Source organism: Leptopilina heterotoma, unplaced genomic scaffold (genome assembly GCF_015476425.1).
Source record: "Leptopilina heterotoma isolate Lh14 unplaced genomic scaffold, ASM1547642v1 Lhet_191, whole genome shotgun sequence".
In the NCBI taxonomy this organism is placed as follows: Eukaryota; Metazoa; Arthropoda; class Insecta; order Hymenoptera; family Figitidae; genus Leptopilina; species Leptopilina heterotoma.
This window is the reverse complement of record NW_025110910.1, coordinates 154,381-173,079: the sequence shown is the minus strand read 5'-3', so window position 1 is coordinate 173,079 and position 18,699 is coordinate 154,381. Positions and strand designations below refer to the sequence as shown.

General features: G+C 25.2%; 3 protein-coding genes across 3 annotated transcripts; all 3 read right to left on the bottom strand.

Moving 5' to 3' along the window:
* Positions 1-130: 130 nt before the first annotated feature.
* LOC122500757 lies at positions 131-6,695 on the bottom strand. The gene is made up of 11 exons (XM_043609844.1): positions 6,548-6,695; positions 5,772-6,038; positions 5,363-5,590; positions 5,161-5,226; positions 4,920-5,085; positions 2,058-2,250; positions 1,359-1,806; positions 969-1,196; positions 829-885; positions 547-712; positions 131-413 (listed from the first exon to the last, which is right to left on the bottom strand). Exons 2-11 carry the CDS (start codon positions 5,994-5,996, stop codon positions 319-321), a joined length of 1,872 nt encoding a protein of 623 aa, XP_043465779.1. The 5' UTR covers positions 5,997-6,038; positions 6,548-6,695; the 3' UTR covers positions 131-318.
* A 1,486-nt stretch (positions 6,696-8,181) lies between these two features.
* On the bottom strand, positions 8,182-10,273 carry LOC122500841 (prolyl 4-hydroxylase subunit alpha-1-like). The gene is made up of 6 exons (XM_043609965.1): positions 10,078-10,273; positions 9,634-9,900; positions 9,074-9,301; positions 8,810-8,875; positions 8,554-8,719; positions 8,182-8,325 (listed from the first exon to the last, which is right to left on the bottom strand). The coding sequence occupies exons 1-6, from the start codon at positions 10,234-10,236 to the stop codon at positions 8,243-8,245; spliced, it is 969 nt and encodes a 322-aa protein (XP_043465900.1). The 5' UTR covers positions 10,237-10,273; the 3' UTR covers positions 8,182-8,242.
* A 2,379-nt stretch (positions 10,274-12,652) lies between these two features.
* Positions 12,653-15,095, bottom strand: LOC122500836. The gene is made up of 3 exons (XM_043609959.1): positions 14,959-15,095; positions 14,712-14,850; positions 12,653-14,509 (listed from the first exon to the last, which is right to left on the bottom strand). Exon 3 carries the CDS (start codon positions 14,506-14,508, stop codon positions 12,655-12,657), a length of 1,854 nt encoding a protein of 617 aa, XP_043465894.1. The 5' UTR covers position 14,509; positions 14,712-14,850; positions 14,959-15,095; the 3' UTR covers positions 12,653-12,654.
* Between the last annotated feature and the right edge of the window lie 3,604 nt (positions 15,096-18,699).

Sequence of the window (18,699 nt, the reverse complement as noted above, 5' to 3'; positions counted from 1 at the left end):
ATTATATACAATAAACTCGGTAGTGAAATAACGTGTGGAATTCTCATGATGTCGGTGTTTGCTAATTTATAAAAGTTTATTTTACATAAAGAATAAAATATTATGCTAAGAATTTTTATCCACAATTAATTTATGTGATACTTTTTTTTATTAATTTAAATTTATTATTATAATATTTATATTCTGTTAAAATCGTTATAATTCATGACTTTCAATAATCGATGAAATTAATCACATATAAAGATGGTTAAAGATGGTTCAGTTTATTTTATCAGATGATAAATTCGAATTATAGCTTTTGATATTAAAAAAAGCTTCTTAAAAATATCCACTTCTATATTTATCGTAAACATTTTTTAACAAACAAGGTCTGCGATATTCTTGTCCATGTTCGTGGAACCATTTATTTGCGACTAGAATAGAAATTTTTTTGCGAAATTAAGGAAATTATTTTCATTTGGGTATAAAAAATATTTTTTAACGATACAGACATATGGAAACTATCACAATAATTAGTTGAATAAAATTAAATAAATGAAAATATACCCCATTTTACTCCAGAAACAACACGACAACCTGCATGCATTGTAAAATAGTCTAAATCTCCATTTGGTAAAGTATTGTACCAAAAAACAGCATTTCCTTTTTTTGGTGTCAAGGTAATATTCAAAAAAGAAAAAATTGTTTTCCCACCTTCTTGAACATTGTTTAACTAAAAAATGATTTGCAATATTCTTATACACTTCGTAAAAGTCTGATTAATTTGCTTTATTCTGTTTTCAGTGACGCGAAAAATCTAGAAAATAATTAAAATTGATTCCTACTTACGTAAAACATTAGTGTTCCAATTCGATTTCCAACAGGCTTATTTGGAAAAGGATTATCCTGAAAGAAAAAAGTTCACAAAAATCAATTATAAAAATTTCTATCTTAGTTATTATTAGTTGTTACTTCAAAGAGAGTTAAACCTTGTTTGGGTCAAAATCAACGTGTTCATTAAAGTATCCTCCAGGTTTATAGTATGCAATTTGAAGAGGCTCTGATGTACCAATATTCAAATCTGTCATATGTCCTGCTCGTTCGTTTATAGACTTAACTTTTGGATAATATTCCTCAATAAGCCAAGCATGTTCAGAAATTCGTATTTTTGATGAATGTGCACCTTCCATTTCTGAGGTAACACTAGAGGAATACAACTGAACAACAAAAAGAATAGAATATTAGAGTAGAATATAAAAAAATAATAGAATAAAGATTTTTTTTTATTTAGAAGAAAGTAAGGTAATCATGAAGAAAAAAGAATTAATACTTGAAAGTTTTTAAACTATTCGCAGAATAATAATGAAATTGGAACATACCGCGGGGTAGGCCTCTTCTTGGAGCATTTCTATTTCTGCATCTGAAAGAACATTGTGGTAGATGACAATGAAAGGATCTAAATACACATCTTCCTGTTTGAATGGTGCTATTTTTAGAAACGGATTTCCATAATCAACGAATCGACATTTTAAATGCTTTTCGATATCTGAAGATTGGGAAATCATTCCATTGCATAACTTTAGTGCCCAGTTGTCAAAAATCCCATGTTCGTAGTCATCATAATCATAATCGGGCTCACATCCTGTCTCTGAAGACGTAACATTATGAAGGCCAATTTTGCTCCTAATCTCTTTCACATAATCATCAATTTTTGGCCACAAATTTTCTAGACCAGTTAACATACTAATTGTCCTTTTAGCAGATAATGAATATTCACTTGCTTTATAAGCAACATCTTCTAGTTCCTTTGAGTATACTTCTTCGTTGCTAGAAAAATTACTAGTTATTAACTAGTTATTAAATACACCGTTCGAGTTGAGACAGTTGACACGAACGTCTCAGAGTTACTATACAGAATACCAGCACGCGCCAGAGTTGAGACACTGTCGTTCGGAGCCAGCGAAATTAAAATTTTTTCGTGAAATAATCAATAAAAAAAACACATATTTTATCAAAATTTATTTGTATTATTTTGAGAAGTAAGAACTTTTTTGTACTCTTTTTACAAAAGGTCTTACCTTATAGTTTTTAATTGTTGTTGTTGATGAGCAATTTCATCAAGTAGTTTTTCGATCAAATCTGCTTTTGTATTTAGTAAATTTTTTAGAACCCCTAGGTTAGAGACAAATTCACGATTTCCATTACTCGATGCAGCTAACACTACAGCAACTATCAGTAATAACATTCTTGCCATTATAAAGATGCTAGAATAACATAATTACCATTTTAGTAGAAGTGTCACGTCCGAGTGACCTTACTAGAAATAATATAATTGAATTAATATAAGTTTTCTAATTATTAATAAAAATCAACATATTAATAAGAATCTAATTATTAATAACAATCTAATTATTGATAACAATCTGATTATTGATACCAATTTAATTACTGATAATAAACTAATTATTGATAACATTCTAATTATTGATTACAATTTAATTATTGATAATAAACTAATTATTGATAACAATCTTATTGTTTGACATAATATGAATGTTTATAACAATCTCTTGATTGATAACAATCTATTTAATGATAACAATCTAATTATTGATAACAATATAATTTTTGATAACAGTATAATTGTTTGTAATAATATGAATGTTTATAAACAATCATATTGTTATAAACATTTATATTATTACAAAATTAAACTGTAAGTTTAAATTGTAAATATTTATTGTAAGCATTTGATTTATAAACTTTCATAACTAATTATTATAAGAAAAAATTATTGTTCTCAGCTTAGGAATAATTTAAGAAAAATAAAAACTTGGAACAACAGAAGCTTAGTAAGAGTAATAAATAATTTTTATTACCTATGACAACGTTGAAAAAGTTGCAATTTTTGTCGATGTTCTTTTCCGAAGGAAAGGCGTAACAAATTATGGTTTTCAAGTAAATGCTTTTAAAGAAATTAGTTGATAACAAGACAGTAACATAAATATTCGTTAAATAACGAAAAAATACAAACTGTAATAATAGCGAAAATTTGACAGAAATATTATAAAACTTTTTAAAGAAATGGATCTGAATTTGTAACAGTTTTATTCTATTTTATTAAAAGTGTCTGTATTTTTTAAAAATAATAAAACTGGTCGCAATATAGTGCTAAGCGTTATAATTTTAAAAACTAGTTTGTAATTGTGTTATCGACTGGAAGAATATTATATTGTAGATATAGACTGTTTTTTTTTTCTTAAACCTCTTTGGTAAGATTATAATTAAATATTTGTGAAAGTAATAAAGAAAATTAATAAATTAATTTATAAATAAAAATTACTCTTTATAGAGACGTTCATCTATGATTAATTTATATTTATATTTTACACTGAATATTAAATTTTTTAGTCTGTAATGTATTTTTTTACATCACTTCTATTCTCGTCATAAAAGTTTTCCAAGGTACAAGGTCTACGAAATTCTTGTCCTTCTTCGTGGAACCATATATTGGCCACTGGAAATAAAATATTTTATAAAGGCTACTATTTTTAATTTTTTCTAAGTAATTTAAATTTTGAGATTTGTTATCTAGGTGATTTGTTGACAGAAAATATAAATACCCCATTTTACTCCAAAAAGAATATGACATCCTGCGTGCATTGTATAAAAATCTAAGTCTCCATTTGGTAGAATATTGTGCCAAAAAACTGCGTTTCCTTTTTTTGGTGTCAGTGTGACGTTCAGTTTTGTATAAACTGTTTTACCACCTTCTTGAACGTCGTTCAACTGACTAAATAATATTTTTTTTTAATACTTAATTTTATTTCTTTTTATCAGATTTTACATCTACTTACATAGAACATTAGTGTAGCAATTCGATTGCGCGCATTGAGCATTGGAAATGGATCATCCTAAATATTAAAATTTTACAAAGTGGAGAAAGAATATTAAAATTGGAAAATTATTTATTGTTCTTTTATATATTAAATTCAGAAATGCTTTCTTTTTTGGGTTACCTTGTCAATGTCATGATCAACATGTTCATTATGATATCCCTCAATAGAATTTTCATTATCATTAAGGTGCTGTTAAATATTTGTACGATTTTTTAAAAAGTACTAAATTAAAAATCAATTTACAAAACTATTACAATAAGTTAGTGCAGAAGAAAGATTATTTAGATTTAATATTAAATACTATTTCTGTTTATAAAAATAATAAAAATCCAAAATTACTGATTTAAAGAAATCAAAATAAAAATGTTATGTTGGGTTGAAAAGAAACGAACTTGTGTCTCGATAACAATTTTCCACAAAATGGAGATATGTAATTAGCTCTTAGGTGACAGCTTTTCAATTAATTTGTAGATAAACTTGAGGTCAGAAAAAAACTAATTTTTTACTTTTTAAAAAATATTTTTTTACTTCTTTCGGCTACATTTTATTTTATTTGGTTATTGTCTTCATCTCGCGACATTTTTTTAAGAAAATCGATTTTGTCCCTTGTTCGCTTCTTCTGATCTTTAAAGAGATGGATGATTGTAAGATAATCTGGACCTTCGTTGCACCAAAAAATTTTTGTCAACTAAAAAATTTTAGGACAACTTATAAACCTCGAGGTTTATTTTCGAAGGAAAGCAGATAATTCAGGAATGTCGAGTAAAAAAAAAAGTTTCTAAAATTTAATTGAGTACAATTGTTTCATTATTCCATGAACATGGTCGATGGAATTCTTGTCCTAAAATATGCAACCACTTATTTGCCGCTGAAAATAAAATGAATGCCTTAATTATTAAGTCATTAAATGACTAAATCAGTTAAAAGTCAGTGAGAGTAAAATTAATTTTTTAAATTCTTGAAATCTTCAAATATTTTTAGAGATTCTAGTTCATACTTGATTTAAAAAAATAAAAATTAAATTAATTTCAACTGACTAACCCCATTTAAAACCGGAAATTACAGGACAGGCCGAATGCCTCGTTAAAAAATCTCTCTCTCCATTTGGTTGAAGATTGTACCAAAAAGCGGCAGCTCCTTTCTTTGGTTTGAGAGAAACATTTATTTCTGTAAAAACTGTGTTGCCTCCCTCTTCAACGTCATTAAACTAAAATAAAATTTTTTTCCAAGTTACATCAAATGTGAAAATAATATTTAAAAAAAAAATAATGAAAAGATTTACATAAAAAAGAACAGTAGCTATTCGGTTGCCAGTTCCAAGATGTTTGAATAGATCTATGTCTTCTTCCTGAATGTTTAAAATATAAAACACTGCAATACTTGTTAGTGGATAAAATGCAATATTTTGGAAAATGTTGATAAGAAAAAAATATAAATCTTTTTTTAAAAACTACTGAAAATTAAAAAAAAATTCAACAACTTACGACAGCAAAATCATAATGTGGCCTGTAATGACCCCCAACATCATAATAAGCCACTTGTAACTGTTCTGCTGTTTCCATATTCAATTGTGTCATGTCCCTTATTCGATAACTTAAATCTTCTACGATTATACTCTCAGAATCGAGTAACCATCCAGTTTTAGTGTCCCTAAATGTTGGGTCCACATCAATCGAACCTGATTTAACATTTCTGAATCCTGCTGTTGCAAACTAAAAATACCACAAAATTCTCATATCACTTCTATTCTGCCTACCAAATAAAAATAGTTTCTAAAATTTTTGTAAAAAGAATTGTTTAAAATTGTCGCGATTTTTTGTCGAAAACATGTTCGTTAGCATCAGTATGGAGATTTAAACAATTCTTTCAAGTTTTGAAAATCAAGAAAAATACCTTGGGTTTTGCTAAATTTTTTATGATATCAATTTCTTTGTCAGAAATGACGTCATGGAGCAAAAGAATTCTAGGTTCCAAAAATATTTCCTCTTCCTTGAAGGGTGCTATTTTTAAAAATGGAATACCCCTATTGACATACCTACATCTCAGGTGCTTTTGAATTTCCAGTGGTTGAAAAATTTCTCGAGCGCAAAGAAATTCACGCCTCTCTAGTTCTGGCATTTCTTTTAATTCTTTAATCTTATCATTCGTAAGAATAATTTTCTAAAAAGTGGATTAATTTCCGAAATTAATATTTTTTTCGACAAATTTTTTTTTTAATTCATTCTTTACAATTTACAAAAACTATTTAAAGTAATATGATTGAATTGATCACTTAGCAGTATTTAATAATTGAAAATCACAATTTATCAATCACTCCTATTTTTTTTTTTTTTTTGACTCGGAGTGGTCGATAAATTCTGATTTTTTAATTATTTAAAATAATATTTGATAATGTCACGATATAGGTTTCTTGTCTTTAGTTATATTAGGAAAAAATAGTTCTAAGAAATTAGTAAAAATTGATTTTTTTTTTTTTTTTTTTTTTTTTTTTTAAATTGGAGTAGTTGATAAATTCTGATTTTTAATTATCTAAAGTAATATTTCATAAATTCACGAAATACTTTTCTTGACTTTAGTAATATTAGGAAAAATAGTTCTAAAGAATTAGAGAAAATTGAAAATTATTAAACATTAAAATTATTAGAAATAAAATAAAAAAATAATACTACCTCAATTGCTTGGCTCTCATGTCCGCCACAACCCTGTGTTGGATAAATAATATCAAGAAATTCCTCTACTACATTACCAAAAACAAAATAATTTTCAAAATTGTTGATATTTAAAAAAAGCACTCCAGTGAGACACAATTTATTAAAAAATGCAGTTTTCATTTTATTTTTTGGAAAAAGTTAAACTTTTGACACCTGTAATAAATAATAATTCATAGTTAATTCGTCTGATATTGAATTTAAGAAAATAATTAAAATAAGATGTTTCTACATAAAAAGTAATTAATCAGAATTTAATTAGAAATTAAATTTAATTAAATAATAATTAATTAGAATAATTATAGTTTTTGCAATTTATTTTCTTGTAATTTACTTTATTACATTTTTGAACAGATGTTTTAGCACATAATTAATTAAAACGTTATAAAGTTACGATAAGATAAGGATAATATTAAAAAGTCACTTCTTTCATATTTCGGCACTACATTTTCATTTAATAAAAAATATAAAAAATTTCTTCAATAATTTTTCAGAAATAATGTAACATTAAATAAATTATTCTTTATAACTAATAACTTCATAACTGATTTATATTTCACAATTTTTAAATTTAAAATTGATAATGTAAGGCGATTAAATATCATTTCAGGAAGAATATTTTTATAGTCCTCGAATTGATAATTGAAGGTCATACATTTAATTTCCGCTTCATATTTAAAATATTATTCACACAACTATTTTTCAACGAAAAAAGATTTAATATTTTAAATTTAGAAATTTTTTACTTACAGTTTATATAAAAATTAAATTTTAAATTTACTCACCTTCTTCTTAACTCTGAATAAATGAGATGATTTTTTTTAAAATGAATAAAAATAAGGAAATTTTATCGCAATATTACTGTCATAAAGTATTTTGTTTAAATAACATTCAAAAATATTTTTATATTTTCCTCTTATTTTTTTTTATTACTGTAAATTCCACTTGAAACAATAAATGACATAATAATAAAAATACACTGTGAGGAATGTTTTGTTGATCTCCAAGTGTTAATGAATTTTTTTAAAAGGGAAAAATTTTTTTTAATTTATAATTAATTTATTAAATCTGAACGTTAATTAATATTTCATTTTTTTCAGTTTTCAAATTTTTTCATTTAAAAATTTTAATTGTTATTTAATTTTTGATATTTTTAATTGTTACTGTTTTTATAAGACACTGCGTCGTAGGAAGTAGGATTTTATAATTAGTATTAAACCTGAAGCTGAATTTTTATCTGAAGGTAAGAGACATTTTTTTTTTTTTTTTTTTTTTTTTTTTTTTTTTTTTTATTTTTATTAACGATTAAGAATTTTAAGTAAAAATTAAAACATTCAAAATGGCGGATCCAATATGGAAGACGAAAAAATTATATTTCTAGTAACATAACCTAAGTGCAACAAATTTATTGTAATGTTATGTCCAGAAGGGACAATAGAAGATAATTAAATATTAATAAATATTTCGCATTACATTTATAATCTATTTTCTATTAATAAATAATTATTTATTATATTTTCAAATTGTTTATTAAAATAATCACATTATGAACTTATTTTACAAAATACATTTACTTTTTTCTAGTAATTTTAGGAGATTCGCTTATTATGCTAGTATAAAGTATTTTTAATTTAATTTCCTTTTATATAACTAAAATTAATTTAATACTATTGTTTCATTATTCCATGAACAAGGTCGATGAAATTCTTGTCCAAATATATGCAACCATTTATTTGCCGCTGAAAATAATAATATTTTATAAAATGAAATTTCAAAATTTATTAAATACCTGATTGTAGAAGTAGAGTCTGTTATTATTTTTAAATATTAGAATAGTTGAATTTATTTCAATTTTTCAATATTTAGGATGATTTCAAGTTATTCTACTTTAAATTTAATACAAAATGTGAATGTTAATAAAAAGAGTAATTTTTTTTTTTTTTTTTTAAATAATTAAAAGAAGTTACCCCATTTGACACCAGATAATACGGGGCAAGCTGAGTGTAAAGTTAAATAATCTCTTTCTCCATCTGGTTTAAGATTGTACCAAAATGCTGCAGCTCCTTTTTTTGGTTTAATAGAAAGATTTATTTCTGTAAAAACTGTATTTCCTCCTTCTTCAACCTCATTAAACTGCAAAGGATGTTTTTTATATTAAAATACAAAATTGGATAAATTCGACGCTGAGGATTCTTTGACTAAAAAAATATTTATAACACTTACATAAAAAAGTACAGTAGCAATTCTATTTCCAGTTCCAAGTTCTTTAAACATTTCTGAGTCATCAAACTAAAGTGAAATATTTTTAAATTAATAGTTAATGAAATTTAAAAAAAAAAAAAAAAAAAAAAAAAAAAAAAAAATTGTGCTCTATTTGTAAATTAATATTATTTATTAGAAGTAGTTATCATTTTTTATATTTCTGAAAGTAAAAGTCAAGGGTATGATAAAAAATATTTAAAAGTATGCTAATTTTAACATACTTACAAGAGCAAAATCAAAATGGGGCCTATAATGACCTCCAGTTTCGTAATAGGCGATCTGTAATTGCTCTGCTGTTTCCATATTCAACTGAGTCATGTCACCTATTCTTGTACTTAATCTATGTACAAATCTATGATCCATATCATGTAACCAGCCTGTTTGGGTGTCCCTCAACTTGGCATCCACTTCAATCATACCAGATTCAACATTTTTAAATCCAGCAGCTGCAAACTTTAATTTTAATTTTTTTCTTTTATTTATGAACATAAAAAATGGACTTGAGGATTTTCATAACATTTAATAATTAATAATTCATAATTTAATAACATTTAATAATAAATAATTAAAAATGTAATAACATTTAATAATTAATAATTAAAAATGTAATAACATTTAATAATTAAAAAATGTAAAAATTAAAATTAAATTTAAAATTTAAAAATGTAATAACATTTAATAATTAATAATTAAAAATTTAACAACATTTAATAATTAATAATTAATAATTTAATAACATTTAATAATTAACTAAATTCTAAAATCAGAAATAAAAAATGGAATACCTCCGGTTTAGCTAAAGCTGTAATAAGATCAATTTCTGCATCAGAAATGATGTCATGAAATAAAAGGATTCTGGGTTCCAAATAAAGTTCCTCTTCCTTAAAGGGTGCTATTTGTAAAAATGGATCTCCCCTATTGACATATCTACATCTTAATTGTTTTTGCATTTCCACTGGTTGTAAAACATTTCTACTGCAAAGAAAATCTAATCTTTCATGTTCGGGCATCTCTTTCAATTCTTTAATTTTATCCTTCGTTAGAATAATTTCCTATAAAAGGAATTCATTTTTATATTTAAGGATATTTTTTCAAGTGTTCTTTTTAATTTTTATATTTAATGTCAAAAAATTTTCATTTATTTTAATAATAATAAATTTAAAAAAAAAATTCATTTTAAATTAAAAATTTATATTTTAAGAAGAACATTAATAATTGTACAACCGTACCTCAACTTCTTTGCTTTCACCGCATCCCTTCCAGGGATAAATACTGTCAAGAAATTCTTCTACTGCATTACCAGAAGCAAAACAATTTTTAAAATTTTCTATATTTAAAAAAGTGAGTAAACCAGTTAAAAGCAATTTTTTTAAAAGTGAATTTTTCATTTTAATTTTAGAAAAAATTTGCCCTTCGATACCTGTAAGAAAAATTATTTTAAGAAAGATAAAAATTTTTATTTTAAATTTTTAAATTTTTTAAATTTCTACTACACTTTCAAATTTTTGAACTCTTTTTAAGGTTTTTTTTAATTAACTAAAACAATAATTAATGGACAGCTTTAAAAATTAAATATAAAGTGTAGGCAATTTTATACTTACCTTCTGCTTCAATATGCAAAGTGATGAGATAATTTTTTTGAAATGAATAAAGTGAGGAAAAATTAAGCGTAATATTACAGTGATAAAATATTTTTCTTTAAATATTCAAAAAAAAAGTCCTAATGTTTTTCCTCTTATTCTTCATTACTGTAAACTCCACTTGAAACAATAAAAATAAAAACCGACAAGCAAGTAATAAAAACGTAAAAATAATATTCATTTTTTTTTATTAAAAACATTGTTACGTTGTCAAAATAAATTGACAGGTGTAACTGACATCCACTTTTTGGAAATTAAATTTGAAAGAATAAATATTTTAAGAAGCTGAAACTTGTACTTCGTTATCAGCATCTATTTATGCATTTAAAAAAAGTTTTTTTTTTGTTTCTAAAACAAGAAATAATATTTTACAATTTCTAAAATTAAGTGAATTGTTTCAAACAGCAACAAAATTTACAAAACAAATTTACGAAAAAAATTTTTAATTCTAATTTCTAAAATAAAAAAGTTTAGAAATAAATTTTATTTATACAACTCGATTCGATTTTACATTTTTTTTTTTCAAATTCAATTGTAAATTAGAAACGAAAAATTCGCGAACTTCCAGTTTTCTTATTATCAGATTGCGTTCCCTCGGACTTGACATTCGGTCGTTTTCGATATTCAAAAAGAAAAAGATCCCTCGAATATAAATATTCAACTTGAGCATTATTTGTTTCCAAACTCGGTTTCTCGTGAACAAAATCTGTACATCCACTTTTTACATTAATATCCTTTGGATTATTATTATTATTATTCACAAGCGTCGAATTTTTTTGAAATTTATTTATCATCATTGGAGTATGCGACTGACTTTGACCATAAATTTTTCTCTCGAGATTTTTTCCAGAATTTATTTTATTTATTGATGAAAATGTCGAAATTTCGTTTGTCACTGTTTCTAAGGATGATGCTGAATATTCAAATTCAAGACTAATTTCATCTAAAGTTTTTTGCTTTTTTTCGATTATTGATGATTCATTATTTTTGAGACTTGTTTCAGAAACACTTATGGAATTTATCGAATTACTTGGAAATTGATGAGCATGAAGTTTTGGATAATGAACAATTAAGCGTGGTGCTTTTTCAATTTTGTGTCGACTTTTACTGGAATAATAATGAAATGCTCTGCACAGCATCCAAGGATCTTCCTTTAAAGTGAAAGAAAATAAATAGCCATAGAAAGTGGTTTATTAATTTTAATCTTAAAGGATAATTACATTTTCTTCAATAAAAAAAAAAAAAAAAAAAAAACCGAAAACAATCCTAGGTTGACAAAAAACCAATAAGCAAAAGTAGCACGTATTTTTAGTCATAATTTATTTAATTTCTTATCTTAAGGTTATAATTACTTTAATAATTATTTATTTTGTTATTAATCTATTCCAAATATTTATCAAATTAAATTTATTATTTTTAAACCCTAACGTTGTGGAATAGATAGCAGAACACTGAGTATAATTAATAATTAATCTGAATTACTTACGAGTAAATAATGAAATTGAATAAAGAATGGAAGAATTATGACAATGGTTAAAATCAGTGTAGTTAGTTCCATCGTTTTTGCCGAAAGGAAATGTTGAAAATTGCATTTTTAAAAATTTAAAGCTTCTACATTATTTCAAAGCAGAAAAAAGTTGCATCCCTTTGGATGCTTTATCGGCATATTTGATTAGCTTTTTTTAGAAAATTTTTTGACAATAGTAATAATAACCTGAACATTTCTTTAATTCGCAACTATTGGCTCATTTGTTTTTATTATTCCAGATGTTCACAAAACTTCAATTTTTATTCAATAATATTTTTTTATAATTTACATAAGTATTACGAATTAATTTGCCTTATCGGTAAAATTTCTGAAGGAAGAAAACAAAATATGATCTCTTTTATTTTAATTTTGGGTCCCCAACTGTCCAATACAGGAATTGGAAATTGAAAAAATAATAACAATCTGACAATCTTTCTTGAAACCTAATCCCTAATATCAGAGCCTTCCCCTCTGTTAATAAATCAGGTTTGAATCAATACCAGACAATTTAAATAAATAATTTTAGGATATGTTGCTTTTGTTCTGAGACATAACATTAAAAAACTTTGCAACAGAGAAGATACCAAAAAACAGCTCCACTAAAATCATGATATCTTGGAGCAAAATGAAGCAGAGATTTATTTCCTCCAAAGTTTATAGTAATGCAAACACACCTCTCCAATAAAAGCAACAAGGGACGAACAAAATCCAAAGCCAAAAATAACCATCATGTTTTGATAAATCTGCAGATTCGATGAATCGCCATCAGAATTAAAAGCATCAGCCATTGTAGGTTTCTCTGTCTCAGTACCAAAGTACTTCTCATACCACTTGTAAGGAATTCCCGTCTGCTGAAATCTTGTTAACAACATTCTAAATCTTAACTCATACGGAAAACCCGGTTCACATTTCAAACAACTCAATAAATCCGTCAAATAATCATTAACCCTATGCATTGAAATCGCCGCCTTCTTCTTTCTAGCTTCCTTAATTCCCAAATCAGCAATTGTCGATCTCATAAAACATGTCACATTTCCATTCGTTGATAAATACTCCAAACATTTCTTATCCGTATTCACAACAATAATAGATCTATTGATATATTTCGCAATATGCAATTTACTAGCATCAAACAGTGGTTCCACGTTTGGAAAAATTACTGGTGTTAAATTTGACGCGTATAATTCTTCCATCGTGTCAATTACAACAATCGGTTGCTTATGCAAATTAATACTTGTAAAGGCAGAAAAAATTTCCGTCGAAAACAAAAAGTAGGTGAAAAGAGTAGATGTGAGAAAAATTCTTTCTGCTGATTCACTGGGTGATGATGAAGAACTCATTCCAAGCATCATTTTGAAAAGTTCGATCATTCGCCAATTCGCAACTGCAAATTTGACGACGTGAGCGAAAAGCCATGCCATTACCAACAAGATAACCATTGTCATCAAATAGGAAACCTTCATTCCAACGGATATTGAAACATTATCAGCTGACAATGTTGGTGTCACTGGTGAATAGTAAATATTCTGAAAACTCAGCTCTATGTACTTGATCACTTTCAACATACATTCGGACATGAATCTACCAGATTGTACACCGACAAAATTGATATGATTGTAAAGTAATGCGCGAGTTATGCCAACGTTGCCCTCTTTCTCGCATACACTACGATCCCAACTATTTTTCGTTGAAACTATTTCCATAACTCGAAAATTCATCGTTTCGGAAAGGATCCTCACAAGCTGATAATCGGGTCCATCTAAATTGACGACATCTCCTGATTTGTTCCTAGTAACTACGACATAGGGCGGATAGTGGAAGTATCCAACCTTCAATTTGTATCCATGAAGATTTATCACCTTCTCAGGAAACAATTCCCCTTCTAACGAAATTTCCCTCTCTGTAAATCGAGCTGTAAACGGATTCAAGTAATGCTGCAAAATCAAGTTCATACTTGGGTTCGTCGAAATAAGATTTTCATTTCTACTCCTGTGGATTAATTCCAAAATAGTCACGTCTAAAAAGTTTCGTTCCCACATAAATTTGAGCAAGTTTCGATAATTTCTGCCAATTTGGACTTTTTCGATTATTAAAAGCTTTGGTCTCTGATTTGCATGAATTAGTTCGGTGAAAAAGTTCAGTATTCCCATATCGTCTGGTAGGGAATTATTTGGAAAAAAGTTCATTGAATTGAAACTGATTACAATTAGTGTTGAACGAGTGGTCATGAACATTGGCAATGCGGACAATTTCAAACCTAGTTTTTCATTTGCATTTTTGTGAGGAATGATAATAGACGGTATGTGAGTTGCAACTTTTGATAAATCAAAGGATTCGGTTTTACTTTCGACTAACCACATAATCTGTCTTATTCTTGAATCTTTTTCGATGGTTTTCATCAGAAAGGTGGGTAAGTCAATGCTTCCTGATGGTACAAATCCATTGGTTGTTTTAAACAACAATGCCAGTGAGATAACGAATGCTAATTCCATTCTGAAAAAAAGTTTCTTATTTAATAGTTCCGAAAAATTGAGATCGATAGTTAAATCCAACGGATTTGGAAAGGAATGTAAAATTCTACGTTAGGGTAAACATTGCTCTAGGTTTTTAAAATGTTTTAAAGTTGTTAATTCCCTACAAGAAAGTTTATGTGTTGAATAAGAAAGTTTGGTGAGGTACAGGGAATTCTATTTACCTAGTAATGGAGAATTTCCTTTCCAAAACTGCTTTTACAATAAATTCTGTTTCTCCAAAGTTTGTCTTTTGGTATGTAAGAGGAATTCCACTTGACGTATAACGTCTTCCTTTGAAATATTCCTACCTATTAGGTTGAGCTAAAAGGTCAATAATATAAAAAATTCCTATTCAACTTAATAGATGTTGATATTTGCGCTAAGAGAAAATAAAAAATAAACATAAACTGGTGGCATGTACATAAATACCTATTTGTCCAAAGACCGATTTTTTGAGTCCAAGGCAACTCTTGTTCAATTTTGTAGTTATTTTCCATTAGAAAGACAAACTAAGTGCAAAGTTTATAGCATAGAAAATTCTTTGCAATTTTAGCGATCGATTTCTAGAGTTCATGGCTACTTGTATTCTTTGAAGTTATTTTCGAAAAGAGTGTATGGTTATTTTTTTCTGTATTTTTTCACAAATGTTATTATATTAACAATATTAATTTATTTTAATAAATTAGTCAATTACTCCATTTTAATAAAAAGGATACATAAGGGAGTATCGATATCAACATTTTACGAAGAATAAATAAATTCAAAAAAGAAAATGCGTCTTTAAATAAAATTAAGTACAAAGAAATGCATAACGAAGATTAAAAGGAATATCGCAAGTTGGGAAATTCCATTATCATACATCAGGATGCTTGGTTTCAACGAAGAGGCTGCACTACCTGCCATTTTCTGCACCAATAAAAACGAAATTAGATTGTGATACAAATATAACAATTTTTTGGTTTACTATCTACAGGCTAAACAAATTAAAAAAAATTTTGACTAGAATAATATTTTTGTAAACTTTAAAAGTTAAAAAATAAATTCCTTCAAACTGAATTTTGTTTACTTTATTCCTGTGTCTCAAAAAAATTCATGAAAAATAGATTTAAAAATGTACAAAAAAGACCTCAAGGGTCCTCAAGGATCACTCCTTAATTCCACATTAATTTTTTGTCAATACACTTACAGCTTCAATTTTTTCAAGCTGAAAAAACGAAAAGAAATTTTTTTATTAACAAATTATTAAGTATTTATAAAATTAAATATATTTAGCTTATTATAAGGTTACACGTACATCATTTAGTAGCCCCTAAGAATGTAGCAAAAAGAAAATGTCACGTTAATTCTTATGATGAGAATAAAAAGATAAAACAAAAAATTTGATATTTAATTGCTTTGCAATAAATTCTTGATACACTTACGACATTATATTGTTTCTGAAAAATATCGTAAAAAGAAGTGAGAAAAATTCTAAACAGTATGAAATTGAAACTTTCTTGTTAACATTTTATTTTAAATAATAATAATAATAAATAAACAATAAAAAAGTTCACATTATAGATAAGTCACACTTACCAATTGTAATAGTTCCTAAAGAAAAATAAATTAATGTTAATTGTAAAGATTAGAACAAAAGAAATGTTCATAGAATATTAATGATATAATATGCAAAATTTCTTGAAAATATTAATTTACATTTTAATCTTTATTTAATTAGATATTAATTTTTCTATTTATCAAAATTCACTTACAAACATTTCTTCTTCCTGTCATAAAATAAAAAAAATGTTAATTATTCAAAGAAAACCAAATTGAATAAAAATAACATTCGTGGGTATATAATAGCGGGTAATAACAGAATTTTCAAATATTCACGAATAAAAAATGTATAATATTTTTTTTTAATTCTGTAATACTTACCATCTTTTTTCTGTCCTAAAGAAAACGAAATAAAAAAGGGATAAAAGAATCTATTATAATTATTAGGTTCAGAATAAAAAAATTATAAAACAATTTTATATTAAAAAATAAATTAAAAACGTACCTATACCATCAGATGTTAATTTTTATAACTTTCAAATACACTTACGGAACGAACTTTTTGCTGCAAATAAAAAAAAACTTAAATGCTTTAATTTAGAGTCAGATGTTCAGGTGGTAATTATATCGATATGGTTGTTGATAAATAATTTATAATTTAAGGTTATATTTACCTGCAAGTCATAAGTCTGTAGGGGACAAAAGAGAGTATTATTTTCATTTGTTTTCATCCAAATAAAATATATTCGCAAAGTCATTCAAATTTTGCTGTTTTGTATTATTTATGTTTTTTAAAATTGAAATAATTCCAAAATGTACCCCAAATGAAATACAACGCTAAATATTATTTCAAAATAATTTTAATTTATTATATTTAATACTTTAATAGGCGAATACCTCTTGATCTTTGTAATTTTTAATCTGATGAACTATCTGAAAAAGGCGGAATATTACTTGATTATGTTAAAAAAAAATTAAAATTTACACTCATTGTCAATTTTTTATGATGAGGCGATGATTTTAATTATAATGACTCTTAAATGAAACTTACTGATAAAAATTTAAATATAATTATTTTTAAAAGTTAAATATACCAAATTTTTCTCCTCCTAAAAACAAAAAGGCTTGCATGTTAGTTTTGAAGATAAGATTAAAAAATGAGCTAATTATATGAAAATGTTAATGCAAATATACATTTTCTTTAATTAAATATTAATTTTTTTTTGTCAATACACTTACTTCTTCATATGCTGCTTTCTAGAAAAAAATTGATTATTTTTAAAAAATATTAAAAAGAATAGGATAAAAGTATATCAATTGTCAAAGATATATCTATTTTTCGATTAATAATATTTATTTTCAGTTATAGGTTTAAAGTTACCATCATTGTTATGTTCTAAAAGAAATAAAAGAAAGAATTGTTAATTTTTCGAAGATGAGAATAAAAAATTGTTTATAAAATATTTTAATTTAGTAAAATTTAGTGAAAACATTTCTCGTTTCATGTTTGAAAATGTTTTCAATTTTCCATATACTTACTTCTTTCAACTCTTCCTGAAAAATAAACTAATTAATATTAAGTGATTACAAAAAAAAATAATTATGATCAGCATCATGAAAATAATTTTTAAACTAATTATTCATTTTTAAATCAAATTCCACTTACTATTCGGTTGTCATTCTAAAAAAAAACAAAGAAAGTTGGCATATTAATTCACAAGAAGTAAAATAAAAGTAAAATAAAAAGTATTTGTAACTTCAAAATTAAAATTATTCGAAAACAAATAAATAATTTATTGAATAATAATTGAATGTTTCTTTAAATAAAATTTTCAAAATGAATTTTTCAAAAAAAATTTTTTTTAATAATTGAATTTTTTCGACGAATTTAAATAAAATTTTCAAGAATATTATACATTTTTCGAGAAATTCGATTAAAATTGTATTAAAAATAATTGAAATTCTATTATGAGTTTTATTATTCATGAAAATAATTGAATTCCTATAAAGAAAAATTATTATTTTTGAAAATAATTGAATTATTATGAAGAAATTTATAAAAAAGTTTTGTAAATAATTGAATTTCTGTGAATTATTTAAAAAATTAATTTTATTTTATTAATTTATTATTATTAAAAAAATATTTATTTATTTTCTTATTTATTATTATTTATTAATTTATTTAATTTTATTCAATTCGACATATTTTATTTATTTTTTTATGTACTTACATCATTTAATAGTGCCTGGAAAAGAAATTAGAAAGTGATGTCGATTATTGTGTTCAGAATACTAACTGTTCGTAAAATTTGACAATTTTGAGCAAATTTTTAGAAAAAGATGAATTGATGATTTTTTTATAAGCAATTATATTATTCTTACTCTTAGAATTTCAAACTGTAAGGAAAAAAGATGACACATGTTAGTTATTGTTTAAAAATATTTTTTGTTTTTAATATGGTGAGTGAAAATTACAATTTTATTTCACTTTTTCATTTTTAATTAATTTTATTAATGATTGTATTTTATATATTTTTGTAGTTCCTGCAGAGAAGTTTATGATTTAACTTGAAACGTTGGACTGTTAAAAAATAAAAGTAACATTTTTGTCCAAATGTGTCGTTTTTATTA

Coding starts and splice junctions, on each gene's coding strand:
- LOC122500757 (XM_043609844.1), bottom strand. CDS start 5,996: ATGCCAGAACTAGAGAGGCGTGAATTTCTTTGCGCTCGAGAAATTTTT. Junction 1,807..2,057: donor CAACAATTAAAAACTATAAG/GTAAGACCTTTT, acceptor TAATTTTTCTAG/CAACGAAGAAGTATACTCAA. Junction 886..968: donor TTGATTTTGACCCAAACAAG/GTTTAACTCTCT, acceptor TTTTTCTTTCAG/GATAATCCTTTTCCAAATAA.
- LOC122500841 (XM_043609965.1), bottom strand. CDS start 10,236: ATGAAAAATTCACTTTTAAAAAAATTGCTTTTAACTGGTTTACTCACT. Junction 9,302..9,633: donor CAGCTTTAGCTAAACCGGAG/GTATTCCATTTT, acceptor TTAAAATTAAAG/TTTGCAGCTGCTGGATTTAA. Junction 8,876..9,073: donor CCCATTTTGATTTTGCTCTT/GTAAGTATGTTA, acceptor ATTTCACTTTAG/TTTGATGACTCAGAAATGTT.
- LOC122500836 (XM_043609959.1), bottom strand. CDS start 14,508: ATGGAATTAGCATTCGTTATCTCACTGGCATTGTTGTTTAAAACAACC.